Raw genomic sequence first — 20945 nt, 5'->3', positions numbered from 1 at the left:
GGATAACTGGACTAACCAGTAGATCAGTTTCATTGTCCAGCATGTCAAATCTTAGTTATTTTCAAATGCCTGAGCCAAAGTCTGTCATCAAAATGATCTGGTGGATTGACCTCACAGAACTCTCACATAATTGTGTTCACAAACATCAGGCGTCCGAACCAAGATAACATGACAGCGTTTATTGCGTTTCGTCCGCGCGCTCTGAGGCACAAGTTATTTATGATGTAGAATAAAAGAGCCACAGTGGCTTCCCGATTGCAGCAATTTCCTTTTTTTATTAAAGATATTTTGCGCCAGTTTCCTAGGAAGTGACGATTTTTGTTCTCTTGAACACATGGAATGTAAACGGTGCTTTATTCGCAAATGTTTGATGTGATAATCCAATTTTATGCAAAGCTAAATTCACAATTTTGGATGGAAACATAGCTATAGAAACATGGCGACCAGTCTGAAATGGCCTAACAGTGTCTCAACCAATGGTGTGATTTTGGGGTGGAGTTATTTGCTTGACCAACCAATGGAAGATATATCAGGGAAACCTGGTTGATACCAACCTGATTTTATTGCAATTCTCTTTGACCAGGTTTTTAAACCTTTTTGAATTTAAACAAGCACAGCTGTTTTTGCAACCAGCAATCGGCGTGTGTGAAAACAATTCAGCGAAAGAAAAAACAGAAAAAAAAAGAGAGAGATGTTTTCTCACAAGTCCACAGAGAATCCCGTGTGAGTGTTTCTCCTGAGGCTAAGCAGGCATGAGCTAACAGATTGGTAAAAAGTTAAGACACGGCTGGATCAGACATCAGGATTGTTTTTGGAAAGAAATTGGGACTGAAATTCCCTGATAGGATTTGGAGATCTTTTTAAAAGGGGAAACAGTCTATCAGCTTGCTTATACTACAGCTGTGTGAAAAAAAGAGGAATTGTTTGCTGTGTCTTGGCCTGCAGCCAATCAGATGGCTCTAATTTACGTGAGAGTAGTCAAAGCATGTGGTGATGCTGGCTGGAGGACTGCAGCATGCGAAGGAGGAAACACGTCTACATGCAAGCTAAAACCCTTTGCCCTCTAAAATGCATGTGTTTAAATTTCAATGCATTTATGAATGCATGTCTTTGGAAACACACACCGCTTTCACTGCACTTATGGAGAACGTTATCATCCATAATAGATCAAAAGAGAACTGGCACAGGACTTTTTAGAAGATTGTTTAGAAGACGACTGTCTAGATTTTTCTCTGAGGACTGAGCTACTGCACTGCATCGTCAATAGAGTTTGTAAATAATGTTGGCTCCATCTTCAATAAATGTCTTAAAATACTCTACCATAATAACCCTTATAAATGTACTTGTTTAAAACAGTACAAGTTACTTAAAGGTGTAGTACAAGATTGTATAAAGTGTTTTCACATGTAATGCATTTTAATGCGAATGATTGTGGGTCTGGTTTCCTTGTGCATTATCACTCACTTTTTGCAGTTGCTGTAGTCAGAACAGCGACTGAGAGGAACACGGATCACGCAACTTGAGAATGCCACAAACAGGGCATGATGGTCCTTGTCCAACTCCAATCCCAGAATCCTACGGTCCTCACCACGCACATTACATCTGAGGAGAGAAATGGTGGTTTGTGTTGGAATGTCATTTTAGTTATTAAAGAGGATCCAAAAGTACTATATATGTACATAAAACATAAATGCTAATAAAGGCTATGTTTGGAATTGCATACTACCATACTATTCCTACAAGAATGAAAAAGGGACATTTTCTGAATGCATGGAATACCTGGATTATCCAATACATAGGAGTCCATTAAGGAATCCATCAAGGAATGTAAGAGGCAGGGTTGTTATATTTAACTAAAACTAAAACCATTAAAAAAGTTATTACTTGAAATTAAATAAATGTTAATTGAAATAAAATAAGTTGTTTTATGTTAATTTATTTCAGCTAGTTGCCAAGCCAACATTTCCATTTTCATTAAGTTTAATTTGATGTACTAAAATGACTTAAACTAAACCTGAAATAAAAAAATGAATAAAATCTATATAAACATTATATTAAAAGTAATTTTGTTGTGGTTTTGTCACTTTTATTAGTTTTGTTTTTGTATTGAGTAGTCATATGGACTACTTTACATGACTATAGTGGTCATATGGACCACTTTGGAAAAATGATAGTCGTATACATTTTTTTTGTGCTTGAAATGTTCTCCTGGTCACAATATGCTTTCATTTTATGGAAAAGAACAGCTCAGTGATTCTTTAATATATCTTATTTTGTGTTCAAAAGGAGAATGAAAGTGGTTTTAAAGGAGGTTAGGATAAACCTTTCTCTCTAATGGAAGGAAAAAGAAGAAAAAAGAAAAACACAACATAGAAAGAAATCCAATATGTGTATCACACAGATGAGTCACTCCCATAGAGTTGATTGAATAAGGTCATGCCATAAAGGGTGACTGTAATCTTCCTTAGTATCTGTAATAATCTAAATAAATCCTTTGCATCATGTCAAGTGTCTTTCCCAAAGGCTAACTTTGACGCGAGGTGGGGTTTTCAAGGGGAAAATGAGTAATGCTGCCTGAAGATGTGGTCACATTTTGTTGTGGAACTTGTGAGTCTCAGCTGGAGTTGAGGCTTGTTGTCAGATACACAAGAGGAACACAAACATGGTTGAGATCCCAGGAGTACAATTACAGCTCCACACGTACCATCCACCCCATTTACTGGAGGAGAGATTCTCTCTTAATCAAACGCCTCTGTCGACATTGAGTTTGGGGTTATGTGTGTGCACGTTTATATTTGCCTGAGACCTGTCAATGAGTGTGAAGTGCATGAGAAGAGCGTAACAATGAAGATGTGTTTGTAAAGAACCTTCTAGGTGAAGATGTTTGCTCAGACAAGTGGCATTTTATTTTATCTGTTGCATGGTTTCTTTTGCTGGGCATCCCAAAAATCCCTTTAAGGCAAGTCAGTCTACTTGGCAGCCATCTTGGTTCATCTCTTATCTACTTGAATAAAGAAATCTCTGAAACCGTTTCAATAAAATATTTCAAATGATCAATAAAATCTGACAACAAGATTTTAAAATGTTCAACTCAATTCACACTAAAAACTTACTATTGACTCACTAAATTTTTTTTTTCAAGCTTGTCCATTTCATGTGTATTCTAATAAGCAAACTATCAAAATGCAGATCAGCATCAGTGCCATAACCTCGCGGGCAGTGATCTGACTGGCATATGGTACAGCAGCAAGTTTCTCAGCATCCTTAGTTCAATAAGTATTCCCATTCATTTCCCATTCAACTTAAAAAAAAAAAAAAAACTTGTTAAACAGTTATAAGCCATAAACCAAACCAACCAGTTACAAGGTGAATCCCTACATTACAAACATTGAAAAAATTTTTTCCTGAAAAATCAGGTACAAAATATGCATATGGCTTGATGGCTTCAGCAAAAGCATTCAGTTGATTAACAACCTCATACAGTAGGTCTGTCTTTAATGGTTTATAAGTAATCATCATTAGAAATCTATTTTCCCTTTGGAGAAAATGAATGGGAACCTTATTGTTGCACTTGAAGCCTATTGGTCCAAAACTCTACATAGTTGCATATTAAACAACAAATAGTATTTTTGCTTTCAGTGTGGGCAGACAAAATAATATCATTTTGTAACAAAAGAGTATGTGTTTAAGTGTGTGTGCATTATAACTCACTTGTTGGGGTTGTAAACATCTATGTCCTCCAAAACCTGCGTGCTGTAGGTGGAGTTTGGGTGTGTGCTGGCGAGAATTTTCAGGACTCGTCCGTTCTCTGAACCCAGAAACAAAACGGTGTAGTTCTTATACGGGCCAGCTGCCGTGTCCACCGCGATCTGGGTCAGCTTGAACCTACATCAGGAAACATAAGCTAATTAGTCAATAAAACAAAATCACAAACATGTCTTTAACAACACTAAATACTTATTTATTCTCCAGCACTAATAACAGTTTCCTTCTCTCTGGAGAAAGACATGCAGATGTTGAGAAAACAACTGGAGATGGAGGCAGATTATTAAAATAATGAGTCTAATTTTTATTGGAGCATGCGTTTTTGTGTGTGCATACCGGCTGGTGGTTCGTGTGAAGCAGGGTCGGTTGTTGACAGACGGTACGGCCTCGTCCATTAGTGGATAAGACTTAATGAATGTAAGAGTCTCATCAGGGAAATTTGTGGAGGACTTATAGCCAGCAGCAGGGCCATCACCAGCACAGGATCCCGGCCTAGAGAGACGGAGAGAGAGAGAAAGAAAACAATTGACTTCTACCTGCACAGACTTTCCTCACGAAGGCTCATTGAAATTATCTACAAAAACAGCTCACAGACATACAATTAACAAGAGCCATTCCAACCATCTGCCACTGTTAAATAAAAGCTGTTTTTAGAGTCCATCAGGCCGAACAAGCTGCTCTCAGAGCTCCAGAGAACAGGTCCAGGCATATCACGCAGAGCAAGATGAAAAGGAAGTCTTTGGCACTTGTGTGTGTGTGTGTGTGTGGTGTTTTAGGTTGAATTTGTTTTGTTAATATATTCTTTTGTGCAGTGCCTCATGTTACTTTAGGGATATCACCTTTATTTGATCAAAAATGCAGTTAAAACAGCAATACTGCAAAATATTACAATTGTTTTCAATTTTAAAATCTTTTAAAATGTAATTTATTCCTGTGATGGCAAAGCTGAATTTTCAGCATCATTACTCCAGACTTCAATTTCACAGAATCCTTCAAAAATCAAAGATTTGCTACTGAATCACTACATTATATATTATCAGCAACAAAGGGGTAACATTGTTGATTTTTAAAGTAATTACAACTCAAAGCTTCATTGTTAATAGAGAGAGACGCCGATCAGATTCAGGTAATTCACACACGCATCTCTCATATCTCTCTCTCTCTCTCTCGATAATTAATTCAAATAAATGCTAATTCATTCATTATTATAATTGCAGTCTATGTTCTTTCATTATTGAATGTTTACATGAATAGTTAATCGAGAACTTACAGCAGTATTTACCAAATGGAGCACTTTAAGAATACTTTCATTTTTTTATGTAATATATTTATAATCGATATTAAGGTATTTACAATATTTATATTAGTATTTAAATTTTAAGAAAAAAGAATGATCAACAGCATACTTTTTGCAGAGTTAAAAATGGTTTTGAGAAAGGTGAAATTGACTGATATTGGTGTCAAATGGATTGTTAGTATTGCGATAACCCTTTGTGACTCACCGGGGTTTGGGCACCACTTCATCAGGAACTGGCGTCCAGGCTGACTCGCTGTTTCGCTGCTCCTTAAACTTCCCATTAAACACTTTCTCTATGTCATCCATGTAGAATGCACATACAGCAGAACCGGTGATGCTGAGGAGAGAAAAACTCTGTTTGGGGTCCACTTATTTTATCTAAACAAACTCTTAATGCAACAAATAAATCATTCACAAAAAGACCAAATGGATTGGAGTTAAATAAATTTAGGGAGTCGTTGAAGTGTGTATGGAAATACAAAATGTATTGTGGTGGGACTGTGGTACCTGTTGGCTTGAGTGGTAAAGACACCTAGCACCGCAGGCCTGTGGTTGATCTGCATGACGTTGGTTAATGACTGAAGAACGTCAAAGTAGAAGAACGAATCACCTGGAACTGAACAGTTCAATCGCGCTTTCAGGAAAGAAGTCCAGTACCGCTCTAGAACCCGCGGAGAACCACCGTTATCATTCTTACACACGCGAGCGACTCGAGAGAACACCACCTGGTTTAAGTAAATGAGACATAAATAATGTAAGGATGTGTGTGACCTCTTTCAAACCTCTTCACTAGAAAAAAAGAAAAGAAAAAAGATGCACCGATTGCAATTTTCTTGGCCGATTCAGATTTATTTGCGTGACCTGCCGCTACAGATTTTTGCCGATTACGATTTTCTTTCTAAGAACTATAATTGACGGCATATACAAACAAAAATCTACTTTTCTTCAATGCAAAGTTTTACACAAGTAAAAAGTCAAAAATAAAATAACAACAGCACAAATAAATGCAACAGAAAAAAGTGAGCAATGAAATAAACACGGCTTTAAGTTTTTCAGGTGGGTATACAGTATATTCAGGTAAGAAATACTACAGAAATTAAAGTAATCAAATGTAAAATAAGTCTTCATTGTAAAAATTAAAGGCAGATTAATGCTTACGATTAAAGTTATAAAACGTATTCAGTCAAGAACAGAGAGTGATTTTCTCTGTCTTTTCTTCTTTTATTAACATGATAGACAGCAGCAGGAATATTAGGCTGCTGTCACTTTAAGAGTTTATGGACGGATCGAATATATTGTTACACAACAGGCGTTATCTTTCTAAACTATTTAACGTTCCAAAACTGACTGTTTAACACAGCCAAGACAGGCATTTTGACATAACTTTGTGTGTATTTGATCGGTCACTTCCCATCAGAGAGATGAGAGCAAGAAAACACAGCTGATGTTATTGCCTGTACCGCTCGCAACAAAACAGACCGGCTCGGAATCGGAAAGACCTGAGACTGACTAGCGGGTCACCGGTCCGGGTAGATCAGGCTTGATCCGGTCCCTGGCCTATGAATCGGTGCATCTCTAATATATATAGCTACATAAATTGCTTAAAACATGAATAAAAGAATTGAATAAACTTGATTAATGACATATACTATAATAATAATAATACTACAATAATCTTACTATCTTATGCAACTTTGCTTCAAGTATTTTTATTGTTTAAAGGACGTTTACATTTTTTCTTGGAAACCAATACAAACAAAGTGATTTAGAAAAAAAAATATTTTTGCAGTGTACTTGAAGTGTCTGACCTTGCCAAGGGTGGTGTACTCTACTGCGATCTCACTGAGAAAGAAGTAGACGTAGTTTCCATACTCAATGGCATGAAGGAAATGAGGCTCTACATAAAAAAAGACACTATTAGAAAAAGAACAGAAATTATAGAGAAAATAGCTACATAACAGGTGACCCACCTCTTAGCCATTTTGAGTCGTATTTTACGGTACGCAGAACAGGACTGCTTTCTCCTAAACTTCGGTAAATCACTGAATCACTTGCTAGAAAATCTGTCATTGTGGCTGAATAAAAGTCACCGCCTGGGAAGTGAGGTGAGAAATAAGTATTGATAAATCAAAACAACACAAAACCCGACAAAGCAGAGCTCAGTTCAGTTCAGTGTGTATATGGCACAAAGAGAAAATGAGACGCGTCTCATCTCCCCCATGTCCCTTTTAAATCTCTATGCGTCTGTGATCACTGCTGTCTCACTGAGACTTCCTGCACTTTGTAAAATGTCAGTGGAACACTAGTGAGATTATAGGAGATTTCGTGTCTTCCTCCCCAGACGGATGGTGCTCTGCCAGCTCACCGGCAAACAGGCCGACGTTAGACTGGCGTGATTCGAAAGGGCAACGGGCTTGACCGACCACCTCCTCTCCGTCCTGCTCCAGAGATGACATCTGACCAGAGAGAGAGAGAGAGAGAGAGAGAGAGAGAGAGAGAGAGAGAGAGAGAGAGAGAGAGAGAGAGAGAGAGAGAGAGAGAGAGAGAGAGAGAGAGAGAGAAAAGACCTCTTACACACACTGAGCAGATGAAGAACACTTCAAACACAGCACAAAAATAGTTTGAAAAACATCCATTCAAATCATTGTTGTTTTGGACCATATTGGCTTTCAATGTATGGGCAAAAACTAACTTTTTTAAAACATATTTTTTGTTATGCAGAGAGAAACTCATACAGGTTTGGCATGACACGAGAGGAAGTAAATTATCCTACCCCTTTAATATTGTTGTTTAATATTGTAAATTCTGATCATTCGAATCGAGAAAGATTAGTGCTGCATTGGTGAATCGTTTACAATTTAGTGCATGTTTTGAAAGCTGTTTTTGCTGTCAAAGACTTTTGGGAGCTTGAATTTGGTGTTGTATAAATGTTTGTGGACCAGTGGGTGGTGCGTGTTCCATGGTTGTTTTGTTTTGTTCCTCTTTGGGAACTGTAGGTGTGAACAGTGTGCCAGCTTCTCTTGTTAGTCAGAGGCAGAGCAGAAGCTTCCGACCTGTGGTGTTCACAGAAGAAAAAAAAACAGTGTGCTAACTGCCTGTGTTGGGTGATGCACACATACAGTACATGTGTACAAATCCACAAAGATATTCAACCTGCAGGGCTAGAGATGTCCTCACAAAGACGGCTGGATTACACACATGCACAAACACATTTAGCAATGTGGCTGAAAGGGTCCTGTGGGCATTCTGGTATTCAGGGTCACATTGTGTGTCATCCCCATCGGATTAACACCTACTGAACCTGCTGAAGCTCACCACAACTTACACTGCCATGTAGCTCATAGGGATAGAGAAGAATAGAGGGGAATTAAAGCAGAAGTAGCATGGGATTGGTTCTGTCAAAGGTTGACCATCTGTACACTTCTGTCCAGGGAAAGCGTGTCTGTTTGTTTTGGAACATTGGAAGAACTAGTAATTCAACTCGAACCTCCATTCGCAAGGACGACTTAAAACATGCACTAAATTGTAAACGATTCAGCAATGCATCACTAATCTTTCTCAAAAGATTTTGGATCGAATCAAATCGATTTCTCAGTGATACATTACTCATTTTGAGGTACATTATGAGATGTTGCAACTGTAATTCCTCAACATCAGCATTAAAGGACAAGTTCGGTATTTTACACTTAAAGCCCTGTTTTAAGATCGTTTCTGATGAAATAGAACGGTTAAGATTGAAATTTGGACACATGCTGCTGGCCCGAGAATTTTCGGTTTCTGTGGTTGCACCCCCCCCCCACCTCCACAATGGTTGCATAGGTGCACTGGAACAATCCTTCCTAAAACGCATTAAACTTTAGTTTACAAAGATGTGAAACTCACCGAGTGGTCAGGGGTGTTCACTGATATGCTCACACAAAAATCGCTGCAAAAGATGCTTTAGGTGGGGGGTGCAACCACAGAAACCGAAGATTCTCGGGCCAGCAGCATGTGTCCAAATTTCAATCTTAACCGTTCTATTTCATCAGAAACGATCTTAAAACGGGGCTTTAAGTGTAAAATACCGAACTTGTCCTTTAACAAGTGCATTGTCCATCAACAAACCGATGTGTATATTTCCAATTTATTGCGGTGCATATGTGGGAACTGTAACAATAACAGCGCATACATTAGACGAGCACTAACGTGAATGACTGATGTGACAAACGTTTGTAAAACAAATCTTGCTCCATCCTTTATTTGTACTCAAAGTAGTAAGAACGACAGATAATCTGCATTAATAGACACAGTTTTAGATAATAGTGTCCCACAGCTGCTTAGCAGAAGTATTTCAGTAAGACAGTAATAACGTGAGTTGGCCGGTTAGCCGGAGACCTACACAATGTAAAACACAAAACTACGTATTTTGAACACCCGGTAGAAAATGTATACATAAATAATTAGTCATACTTACAGGTTGTGATTCTGAGGAGCAAGTGGGTCCAAATAAACTGTCTTCTTTGGGAGACAATAACTTTATTTATTGTGCACTCTCGACTTTATAACTTTGCAGAACGTTAACAATCACAAACAGCTATATTACACACTGCATTAAAGGAAATATTCGAAAAACCATAATAGGGGCAATTTAAAGGGGACCTATTATGACCTTTTTCAAAGTCTTGATTTTGTTTTTGGGGTCTAATAGAATAGGTTTTCATGCTTGAATGTTCAAAAAACACATAATTTTTCACATATTTTACATTGTTGCAGCACCTCTCTTCCCAGTCTGTCAGTAACGCTCAAAAAAACGAAAAGTGCAATGTGCTCTGATTGGTCGGCTGGTCCAATGTGTTGGGTTTGGTAAACCCGCTTCCAGCATGTTTGGTAAATGTCACACCCCTTACCATAACCGCGAGTTCTAACACAATACTAACGCAACTCAAACAGGCCTCACCCCTAGTGGCTTCAATTCACCAAAGGACATGGTATGCCAAACTCTGATGATGTCATTCAATTTTACAACAGTCCCACATATTTTCATTAATTCCTGACAGTATCATACACGCTGGTGCAGCAACCATCCTCAAATATCACAACAAAGCACATCTATTCACACTTTAAATAATCTATTTAAGTGCAGATCATGACTTGTTCAAATATATATTTGAAGCCATTTGACAAACTGAATTGCATGACATTGAAATTCATGCAAAGGTAGAATGACAGCAGAGAGAAAAACAACTAAAATGCGGTTGGCATTTTGTGTGTGTGTGGCGCATCCAAAGATGAATCACATTTAACTTTGTTCATAATGCAGCAAATTAGACAGTTATATACAGCTGTTATAAAAATGAACTTAAAGTCCCCTCTGAATCGGATTATGTTGTATAGGTGTGGCTTGTTGTCTTTTTCATGACGTGGTATCTAGTGATACTTGTTTCCTTTTCATTTTATTTATTCAGTCGTTATCTATAGCTACTACATGTTCAGATAACTTCAAATCTGGCATGAAATGGCAGGGTAATAGCGTTGTTTCTGCACTTGCGTGATGCTGTTTGAGGAAGGTTCACAAAATCAGCCAGACAGCCACAATTGGTATGGCAGCAGCCATACCTTGCCATAAGCAATTGCCACCCAGCTCACCCCTTTTTTGTGCATGCCTAGGGCACAAATTATTTAAATGAGGAATATTGTGACATGTACGTTCCCGGAAGAAAACTCAAGACTACAATCGAGGCGTTTCAGAGGGTTCAGAAACAATGCTTACTGATATAGTGAATACCTCCTTATGGAGTGGACTTTTCAGACCTTTTCCATGCTCAAAGAACAATATTACACACTAAAGAACGTTGAAAATGTTATAATAAGACCTCATAATAAGCATAATAAGACCTCTTTAATAATAATAATAATAATACAACTATTAGTGTTTTAAACGAGCAACAGGTGACAGCAAAGGTAATCTGCATGTAACAATATGGGGAAGTGTTATATGGCGCTTTTCCACTGCATGGTACGGTACGGCACACTTGTGGCGCTTTTCCACTGCATGGTACGGTACGGTACGGCTCGCTTTAAGTGGTACCACCTCTGTCGAGGTGTAATAATCAGCCAATCATCTGAGCGTATTATTCAGTCACCTTACTTGAAGCAAAGTCACATGACATTTTTGACGCCCACCATTCTATTGCAGTTTATGTGCGCGTCTTCTTACCAAATAAATAATACTAGATGGAAACCCGGTTATAACCTATAACGGTCAGACTATAATCCCACCCACTTTGAAGCGGTACTAACTGCAGTGGAAAAGGCGCAAACCAAGCTAAAGCGAACCGAGCCGCGCCGCGCCGCGCCGAGTCGTACCACGGCACGCAGTGGAAAAGCGAAGCGAGCCGAACCGTGCCACGCCGAACCGTACTGAGCCGTACCAGCAGTGGAAAAGCACCAATAGTGAGAAAATGGTAAATTGAACTTTTCCAAAAGTCTCAAAATATTATAACAATCTAACTATAACAATCTCTCCTAAACCTCTCCTTGCACAGTTTTCCAGAAAGTTCTCCACAGCTCGAGCTGTGAGTTGAGAGTGAAGGAATGCGTGAGGAGACAAGGCAGAGGAACTGAGCGACATGATTTGCAAGACATGACATATTGTCCCTCTCCAGGGCTCTAACAGAACATCCCTCTCCTCGGTGAGATGCAGAAAAACGAGACCGTGAGCACGAGAAAATGGAGACAGACTGAGAGAGAAGCGGAGAGGAAGAGGAAAGAGAGGAATATGGAAGGAAGATGCCTTCAGGGCAAGGTGCATAAATCAAGATCTCCAAAGAGCCTCAAATGGAAAAGTTGAGAGCAGAGCCTCATCCGTGAGTTTTGCTGGCTCCCTGCTGGCCTCCTCAAGCACTTAGTCAGATTTACATGCTCTCTGGCAAACAAAAACACACATGCACACACACCGCTCAGGAACAGATCTGCTAATGTTGATGGAAAACCATCAATCGCAGGACAGGCCTGACTCCACATCACTAAACTAGTGATTTGTTGCAGTTTTTTGCAGGCACTGAATAAAATATTTTTTAAGTAGCAAAACATTGCTACTTAACAACTTCCCATGTGTTCAAAAGAACAAAAACGTTGCCTTCAGGAAACATTGATGATTGCCTACTACGTAAACTAGAAATGAAAATGTTGTATTCACTATATGGCTCTTTTATTAAATAATAAGTAATACATTTCTGGTTTTCATGTCAGATGGTTTTGGCAGCAATAGCAGCCAATCATCTGAGCGTATTATTCAGTCACCTTACTTGAAGCAAAGTCACATGACATTGTTGACGCCCACCATTCTATTGCAGTTTATGTGCGCGTCTTCTTACCAAATAAATAATACTAGTCAATTAACTGAGCGAAATAATAGCAGCCAATCATCTATGCGATCTAGGTATTTATACAGTAAATGCGCTTCTATTGTAGTTTACGCGCACACCAAATAAAACATTTATCCTCCTCAATTTTTTATGTGCATTTTAATGATTTTATTTATTGATGCTTCCATCCAGCATTTTGTCCCCCCAAATTTCCCAAAAATAAGTGGATGGAAACCCGGTTAACATGACTAAAATGTGTTAACATTGCTCATTGCAACTGCAGAAATTGTTTCGTTTAGCCAACAGACAGTGTTGATGGGAAAACGCAGACCTCTCTCACAGAAATAAAAATCAGGTTGTAAACCGGTGTGACAGGATATGAATTCATTTCTGAAAAAGAGCAGGATAGATACGTTTTTGAACAGGCCTAAAATTTAAATTAATTTTAATGCTGACAAATTTAAGTAGACTTGTGTATGTAGACCGTCAATTTTGATTATTTAAAGGGAAGCTTCAGAATACGCATCTGTAGGAGGAAATAACTGTGTGTAAGTGTGTGTGTGTGTGTGTGTGACAAAAATAGACTCATCATACCTTGTAGTTGCGACAGGTGGGGTTGAACGCATTGGTTCCACATGCAAAGAGAGTTTCATCGTTACGTGGCACCAGCACTTTGATGTAGTTGTAACACTCATCCTGTGAAAGACAAGACACTGGCTTTTACTCACACTATATATAACTCCTGAATTACACACACACACACACACAGAGATTGACTCATCCTGAAGCTTACAGCGAGCATCATTACTGACTCCCTTTTTCCTTCACTTCCACACACAAATTACCATAATCCCTATGCTGAGCTCCAGGATCTGACTCGCTCACTGCAACTCAGTCTTCAACCAACAATGATATTATGAAACCTGTGGGTGTTTACATTTCTTCATGTATACAGCCAACTGTGGAGAACCACTTAGTCTTAGCTTCAGAGCATTTACTGACCATCTGATGCGTACTGATCACAAAACTGGCAAGTGTCTTCTCGATCTGGTAAACTCTAAACTGATTGGCTGGATTGACAACTTTTAGGGATAAGGGCACTTTTTTTTTTTTTAGGGAAGCATTATATTAAAAATCTGGAGGATAAATCTTTTCATGTTGTGCACGATAATTGATAAATGGTCTATAGTAAAATTCTATACTATTTTCTCCAAATAAATTGAAAATAAAAAAAAAACTAATAAATCTATAAAAAAATCTAATAAATCATTTAAAATGTGAAAAGTGAGTGAACTTAGGCATCATAACATTATAATGTACAGTATGCAAAATTGATATTTTAAGATTTGCTAAAAATACATTAAACAGTTTGGAATATAAGTATTTTTAAAGATTAATTTGAGGTTAGATTAGATTACAAGTTAGTTAGATTACAACTAAGATGATCTAGAAGTAAAAATAGAGTAAATTAGAATTAAATATTTTAAATCATCCAATACAGATCCATTTAACCCTTGTGCATCAATTAAAAAAAGTTACACATAGCTACACAGAGGACAAAAATGTCCGTGTCAAAAAACTGTCATAAAAATGTGAAGCTTGGGAGCACAGACTTAAGTTTGGTATCATTTTAAAGAAGACCCTTGGCAGATTATTGCTGAAGTAAAAAAATAATAATAAGTAAATCAAAAAAAAGTTATATAGGTATAAGTTTATGAAAATTATTTATGAAAATTATTTTACATAAAACATATATTTTATAAATCAAGTGGAACTCTAAAACGGCAAGAAAATCAAAGCCATAAATCTAAATAAGTTGTGTTCCAAATTTGAGGTTGATATCTCAAAAAATGAGCTTTCGGTAAGAATTTGTTTGGGCGCAGTAACAGATTTCTCCCACTGGGTGCCAGCAAAACTCCACTGGTGTACACAGTGATTGGATTTGTTATTTGCAGTTGAGTTTTTCTCTCTCAATATTACAAACACACACATGCACACACACACGTATTTTTTTATAACACACATACTAACCACACTCTGACATCCATACCAACACACCCACACAAATATCGTTGCATAATTTATCGAATTGGCTCTATAATATGCCGAAGCAGAAAACAGGAATAAAGCGATATTTGTTTTATAGGCCAAACCTGGAAAAAAATGGCACCATCTGATAAAAAATAGTAAAAATGTAAATTTTGAAGCCTTGCCAACAGAATGAAAGCCTCTTAACAAAGATTGCATCATTTTATAGTTAAATGGCACTGGGATTAAAAATTGCAGTTTTAATGGGTTTCAATGGGGACATTTTTGTCCAAAAGACGCTGAGAGGGAAGTATTTTTTGGACCTAGTGCAAAAAAGATTTTTCAAAGGAAATGGAAGTGTAATAGTAAAATTACAATAAAAATACACACCTGTGCCAAATTTTATGCAGTTAGCATTAACACAGGCAAAGTGATGAAAAAAAAAAAAAACTGAAAAGGACAAAAATGTCCATAAGGATGCACAAGGGAAAAAATCTCTTAAGATAAAATGTAAAATTATTAAAAAATTTAATAAAAAAAATGTGATTAAAAATTTAAATAAAACAATATATTGTCAGTATCAATAAACATCCAAAGTTTATGTAATTGCTTTTTTGTATAGGTCTGTATATTTTGAGATGATTTGTTTTCAGTTATGTCATCAACATAATACTTAATTTTGGATAGGCAGAAATTCGGACTAGAAAAAAATCTATACATATTTTCCCAATATTTACTGCAGAGCCATTCAAATAGACTGGGCTATTTTAGAGAAATCCGCCTCAAATCGGCACAAAACTATAAAATAAAATGTGGATGTTAGTCAGATGTTCTCTTCCTGTCTATGTTCTTCCTGTTCTTTTTCAGAATAGGCTGCACTGTGGACCAGACCTGGCATTTAGATGAAGGTCTGTTTATGCCCGACTAATAACCACTAAATGCAACAGTTGCTGACTTCTATCACACAATTACATGGAGAAAGAGAAGGAGAAATAAAAGAGTTGTGTACTCACGCTGTTTTTCCCCCTGACTGTGCATTTCTCCACATCCTTTGTCTTCCATGTCAGTTTCTGCCACACAAACAAACAAACAATCACAGGCTCATCGCCATTCACAACAGCTTGAATGGGAAAATCTCATTTACTTCAATAAGCATCACACATAATAAACATAAAAAGGAGAAAAGAGAGAGAGACAAGCAGGTCTTGAGCAACCAGAAGGAAAAGAGAGATCCCTCAGGTTGTTAACAATTTGAGTGAGTGTGAGTGTGTGTGTGTGTGTGGGTGCTTGCTCGTGTCATTAGGTCAGGCTGTACTTTTTTTACAGAGATTTACTGGGCCGCCACATGTCTGCCCACCCATCAGGAACAGCAGGCAATCAACACCCACACACACATACCATGACAAGCTAAAAACAACACTCTCACTAACACAACTATTTGCTGCAGTGACATCTTACTCTCAACAGTTAAGATAATAATGTCAGCGAGACCCAAAGGACAAAAAAAGAAAAAAAGAAAGAGTTGAGCGATCTATGCATAAGCAGATTGCTTCATCAACATTATTACATTTGATATGACTGCTGTAAGTAATAACAACGTATGATGGAAAAACAAGATTTCCTTTGCTATTTAAAATAGAAAAATAATAAGTCTAACTAAATAACTCTAACATTCAGAACTCAAAACTGCCTCCTTAGTCGATGTTACAGCAAAAATGGGTCTTTCTAGGGAAAAAAACAGCCACTTACCTTGAATATGGATTACCTTAAAATAGGATTTTGTTCTTTACTTTAAAAAAAAACCTAAGAGAAAGAAGATGCTTAACTTTGAGAAATGTAGATCACGAACCTCAGGAGGTCATACTAAATAGTATATGACTGATTTTATTTTCTATTCATTTGGTATTAGGCCTGTGATTCACTATTATGGAAAATTTGTAAATGGGACATCTAAATACAGTTTAAAACCAGATTTTGTATTTTCGTTTTAGAAATAAATATTAAATAAACAAACTGATGACAGAGTTGTGGGACATTTAAATATTTTGTTTACAATTAGTAATTTTACGATCCAAATTATGATATTGCTGCATCATTTTTAATTGCCTGATACAGTCGAGAAGGTCAAGAGCTATACCGTGGGGCAGGCCAAAATAACAACTTTTATGAGATTTATTTTTGCCGTTTTTGCCTTTTTTAAGATAGGATAGTAGAGTAGACAGGAATTGAAGTGGGAGAAAGAGGGGGACGGGATGGGCAGAGGTCCGCGAGCCAGGACTCGCCTAAAGCGCAACATGTCGGAGTGCTGCCAATGAGTCGATTGGCCCCAACCAAAATACCAATTTTAACTGGGGGATACAGATAGCTAGTAATACTAGCTGAATTTTGTTATATTATAATTATTGTTATAAACTATTAATTATTGTTATATAATATTGTCATAATTATTGTATTTGTTATATGAAATTGCATCAAAAAAAAATAAAAAAAATAAAAAATCACGAAGCACAAAACGTAGCATATTTGTTGAAAGTGCCAACAGTCTACAGCAGTGTGCTACACATTTCAGTACAGGTTGCTTTGTGAACCACTCATAATATAGGCCTGTAAAGAGGTTTTTCAGTTAATGTTGTAACTCATTTCCCATGCAATGAGCTAAGCCAATCATAATAAAGGTCATTAGCATAAAGATCCCTACAGAATGTAGAGTGGCATAAACAGCCTATTTAATTCCAAGTGTCACACTGAGGGTGGAAAATGGTTGTGCAAAACTAAAATTACAGCTGTTTTTTGTGTAAGAGACCTTGACTAACATTTCAAGTGGACCTCAGGGAAAAATAGACATAAGAGTGTAGAATATGCGTCCTTTAAAGCCACCATAAAGAGAATTGCTCATTTGAAAAATGGGATTTCTAAATGGTCCTTCCCCAAAGACGAATAAAAGTGAATATTCTACTTTACGCTCTCACATCACTGATCTAAGAGAAAGAAAAACATTAGAGATGACTGAAACAGAAAGTTGAGAAAAAGGTGAGCTTACCTGTTGGGGAACGATACGCTCCGCTGAAGCGCTGAGGTTAATGGCAAAAACGTGATCTCTACAAAGACACACACAGAGAGAGAGAGAGAGAGATAAAGAAATGCCAATATTCTCATCAAGTGTTTAAGCAACTGAGATTCTTTTTGCCATTTCTTTCAATAAGTAACAATACAGTGCCAATAACACCTTGAGCTGAATTGAAGAGGGCAGAGGGTGAAAGAGGTGTCAGAGAGCGAGCGAACATCCATCTGTCTGCAATCTAGGTCTGAATGAGACTGATTGGCCCAATCACACGACCCTTATCATTAGTGTGTGGGTCTTATCGCTGCAGGCGTCGGGAGAAACCGCACTAGTGTGTGCGGATCCCGAGGTCTGGAATTCCCAGTCGATGTTGCATCTTTTGAAATGTGTGTGCAGCTGTGGTGTTGTGTGCAGTGTGAGGAAGTGATTGAACTGACACGACATACCTTGCAGCAATGTAGACCATGTGGTTAATCCGCAGCATCCTCTGAAAATCCAGCCCCAGTCTGGCGGTGTCGTTATCTGACACGTTCCCCTGGAAACTGGGGTACAGGTAGGTGTCTTCAAGATAGGGAAGAGAAAAGACTGAGTTAAAATCAACTAGAAATTGTCACGGTCTACCATCTTGGTGGCAGAGCAGCACATGAAGGATTATTCTTATTTTCACATCAACTTTTTCAAATGAAGTGTAACTTGTAAACAGTGCGCAATATTAACTCCTCTTGTATAGTCTTTAAGTAAGTCTTTTCACAAAAATTTCAGAAGCAACAATATAAATATTCACATTCCTCCCCCTCGTCAAATAGATGAGGAAAAACATCCTTGAAAGAATATAAATTTACATCAGAAACTAAATTCATCAATAAATAATGTGTAATATATAAGATTAATTTATATCCATCAAGAGGTGCATACATTTTTGGTCAAGATCTTGTATAGACAATCCCAAAGACTTTCAATGAATTAAAGGTCTGCCAATTCATGTGTGAAAATGATTCTTCATGCTCCCATGATTCGTCATGCTCCCTTCCCAACCATTCTTTCCCAATTTGATCCTGATGAATCTTGACATTGTAATCCTGGAATATGACCATGATGTCTCTTCCTACATGGTTGTTTAAGAAATGAAAAGCTACACACTCCATCAATTAGGGTTAGAAGAACTGTTGCCAAACATTTGTCGAACATACTAGAAACATAATAATCATTGCAATAATGTCTTAAGCATTTGCCTATTTAAATCCAAACAGCGGAAAAAAATTTGGCCCTCCCACACCAAATAGTGACTCATATCACAGATCTCATTTTGATGTGAGCAATTATGATGTGTAAGTGTCTTTACACTCAGAAATATAATTTGCTAATTAATCTCATTTACACTTAAAAAGATTGTTTTTAACACAGTGTCAAAGATGAGTCACAAGTCACTTTGGCATGCTCTACTTTCAGAGGCCGAGTGGGTTACACAACATTTTCAGACCCACAGAGACGTCCGCAATGACCTGCAGGGACCTTTAATTTGCAGGTCTGCTTGAAAACTGTGCACTGCACCAAAGTAGCAGACACAGGGTGGCAAACATGACCTTGGGGTGGAAAGAAAATCTGGACTTTTTAATGATTCCTGTTACTACAGCTACTCAGCGATTATAAAACTGGTTATTGTTAAGAGTTTCTCCTGAGCTTGGCAGACCACAGGTGGCCGCAGCAGGAACCAAAGCTCGCTCTGATGTTCAGGAGCTACAGTAAACAAACATGCAAGGGTTAAATTAGAGCAGAAACTTCACTCTTTTCTCAAAGACACTGACTGGGTAAACACCATCATCTGATCTCGGCAGGATCATCCCTCAATAAAGATCACCCAGAGTGTCTGCATCTCAACATAGAGGCAGAGCCAATGAACCAGTGATGTGAGAAAGAAACTGCAACTGAAAATCACTGCATGAGAATAAATATTCTAGAATTCTCAGCTTCATTCTTCAAAGCAATTTAAGATTATTCAACCAAACTAAAGTTCTAACTTTTAAAGGATGGGGTCTAAACTTGGACTTTAAAATGCTAAGCATATCTTATGCTTACCAACTTTGTAAACGGTTACAAAGAAAAACTGAGCATCTTACACTAATCAACCGAGGATCACACACTACCACACTTTCAAGTTGTTCTGACACAACAAACACCCGCAGAAACATACTTGCTAGGAGATGCATGACAAATGAAAGGAATGTGTTCTAAAATCACCTCAAAATATCAAATACGTTTGATACAGTACATCATACACTACACTTTTTGGGCGGGAGAAATCTGTCAACTCTAACTGCCCAAACTCTGCAGACTGGCTCTGACTTTCTGACTTTCAACAACTAGCATCAACTCCACCCAACTACAAATTGGAACAAATATCTGGAGAGTGTAGTGTATTCCAGCCTTATGGCAACATTCACACATCCAGTGAATGGGATTAAAGGTATTTACTAACAGGTCTAATATATATTTTCAATCTGCTAAAGCCGGGGACACACTTAATGACTGTAAGGCCGATTATGAATGTAATTTGATACTTATGACTGATCATACCCAAACGCGCAGAGTCAGAGACAGTTGTGTTCAGTCAGTGTTCACAGTCAGTGTTTAAAATCTGCTCCAGTCATTGGAAACAGTCTGAAAGTGTGTTCAGTTCAGTCTTAGAATGTTTCAGCTAGTCGTTAAGTGTTTCCCCAGTTTAAGTCTCACATACTGTCTGGATGAACAAATAACCAAAGTTTCTATTCTCGCAATAGCAGTGAATAACACTAAATGTCCTATCAACATTAGAGGCCCATATCGATGGATCAAAAATAAAAACAGACATACAAATAATATTTCCAAGTTATGGCTGATATAGCTATCAAAGTGAAGGTGGCCATTGACTTGAATTAAATGAATTACCAAAGACCACAGTTTCAGCAACAAAAAAAAAGAAAAGAAAAAGAAAATCATCTTTACTGTTCTTCATTAATCTTCCGTAACTGGCCTGGCTGTGGGTGAGTAAAATAACAGCAAATTTTCATTCTTGGGTGAACTATCCGTTTAAGTACATATCAAAGATGATCACACTGCATGACATGAGAAACAACTGGTCCAGTGTGGTTCTAATCATATAGCATGGATTTGATAAACTGTGATAAACAGTGTAATCAACAAAGATGCCATTTTATGTTAAAAAATCTTTTGTTAAGATGCAACTTCTTTTACCCATAATGTGTGGGCTGGACCAAGACTGCAGGGCTATGGGGGAGAGAGACAGACTATCAAAAGTATCATATGCACCAACTGCAATAACTAGTTTTACAATTCGCTTCTGAGCAATGACAATTACATTCAACAATTAAATTTACTCCTGAAAATTAAGATGACAATTGCTATTAAATTATACATAAAAAGTGTCATGTGTAAAGAAGCAAACTGAGCA

General features: G+C 37.6%; 1 protein-coding gene across 7 annotated transcripts in view; it reads right to left on the bottom strand.

Moving 5' to 3' along the window:
* Nucleotides 1–20945, bottom strand: part of sema6e (sema domain, transmembrane domain (TM), and cytoplasmic domain, (semaphorin) 6E) — a 133504-nt gene that overhangs the window by 29301 nt on the left and 83258 nt on the right. For all 7 annotated transcript variants that reach the window (XM_056263944.1, XM_056263950.1, XM_056263951.1 and 4 more), the window contains 12 exons: nt 17944–18058; nt 17477–17534; nt 15450–15506; nt 13003–13104; nt 7428–7518; nt 7033–7155; nt 6871–6959; nt 5570–5787; nt 5268–5399; nt 4102–4257; nt 3712–3885; nt 1465–1602 (listed from right to left, as the gene is read on the bottom strand). In XM_056263944.1, coding sequence (XP_056119919.1) covers nt 1465–1602; nt 3712–3885; nt 4102–4257; nt 5268–5399; nt 5570–5787; nt 6871–6959; nt 7033–7155; nt 7428–7518; nt 13003–13104; nt 15450–15506; nt 17477–17534; nt 17944–18058 — 1453 coding nt within the window. The remainder of the gene's footprint in view (nt 1–1464; nt 1603–3711; nt 3886–4101; nt 4258–5267; nt 5400–5569; nt 5788–6870; nt 6960–7032; nt 7156–7427; nt 7519–13002; nt 13105–15449; nt 15507–17476; nt 17535–17943; nt 18059–20945) is intronic.

The sequence above is a fragment of the Rhinichthys klamathensis genome, unplaced genomic scaffold (genome assembly GCF_029890125.1).
Source record: "Rhinichthys klamathensis goyatoka isolate OS25496 unplaced genomic scaffold, OSU_Roscu_1.1 h1tg000211l_1, whole genome shotgun sequence".
In the NCBI taxonomy this organism is placed as follows: Eukaryota; Metazoa; Chordata; class Actinopteri; order Cypriniformes; family Leuciscidae; genus Rhinichthys; species Rhinichthys klamathensis.
Note: the sequence above shows the minus strand (reverse complement) of the source record. Positions and strands in the feature narration are given on the sequence as shown.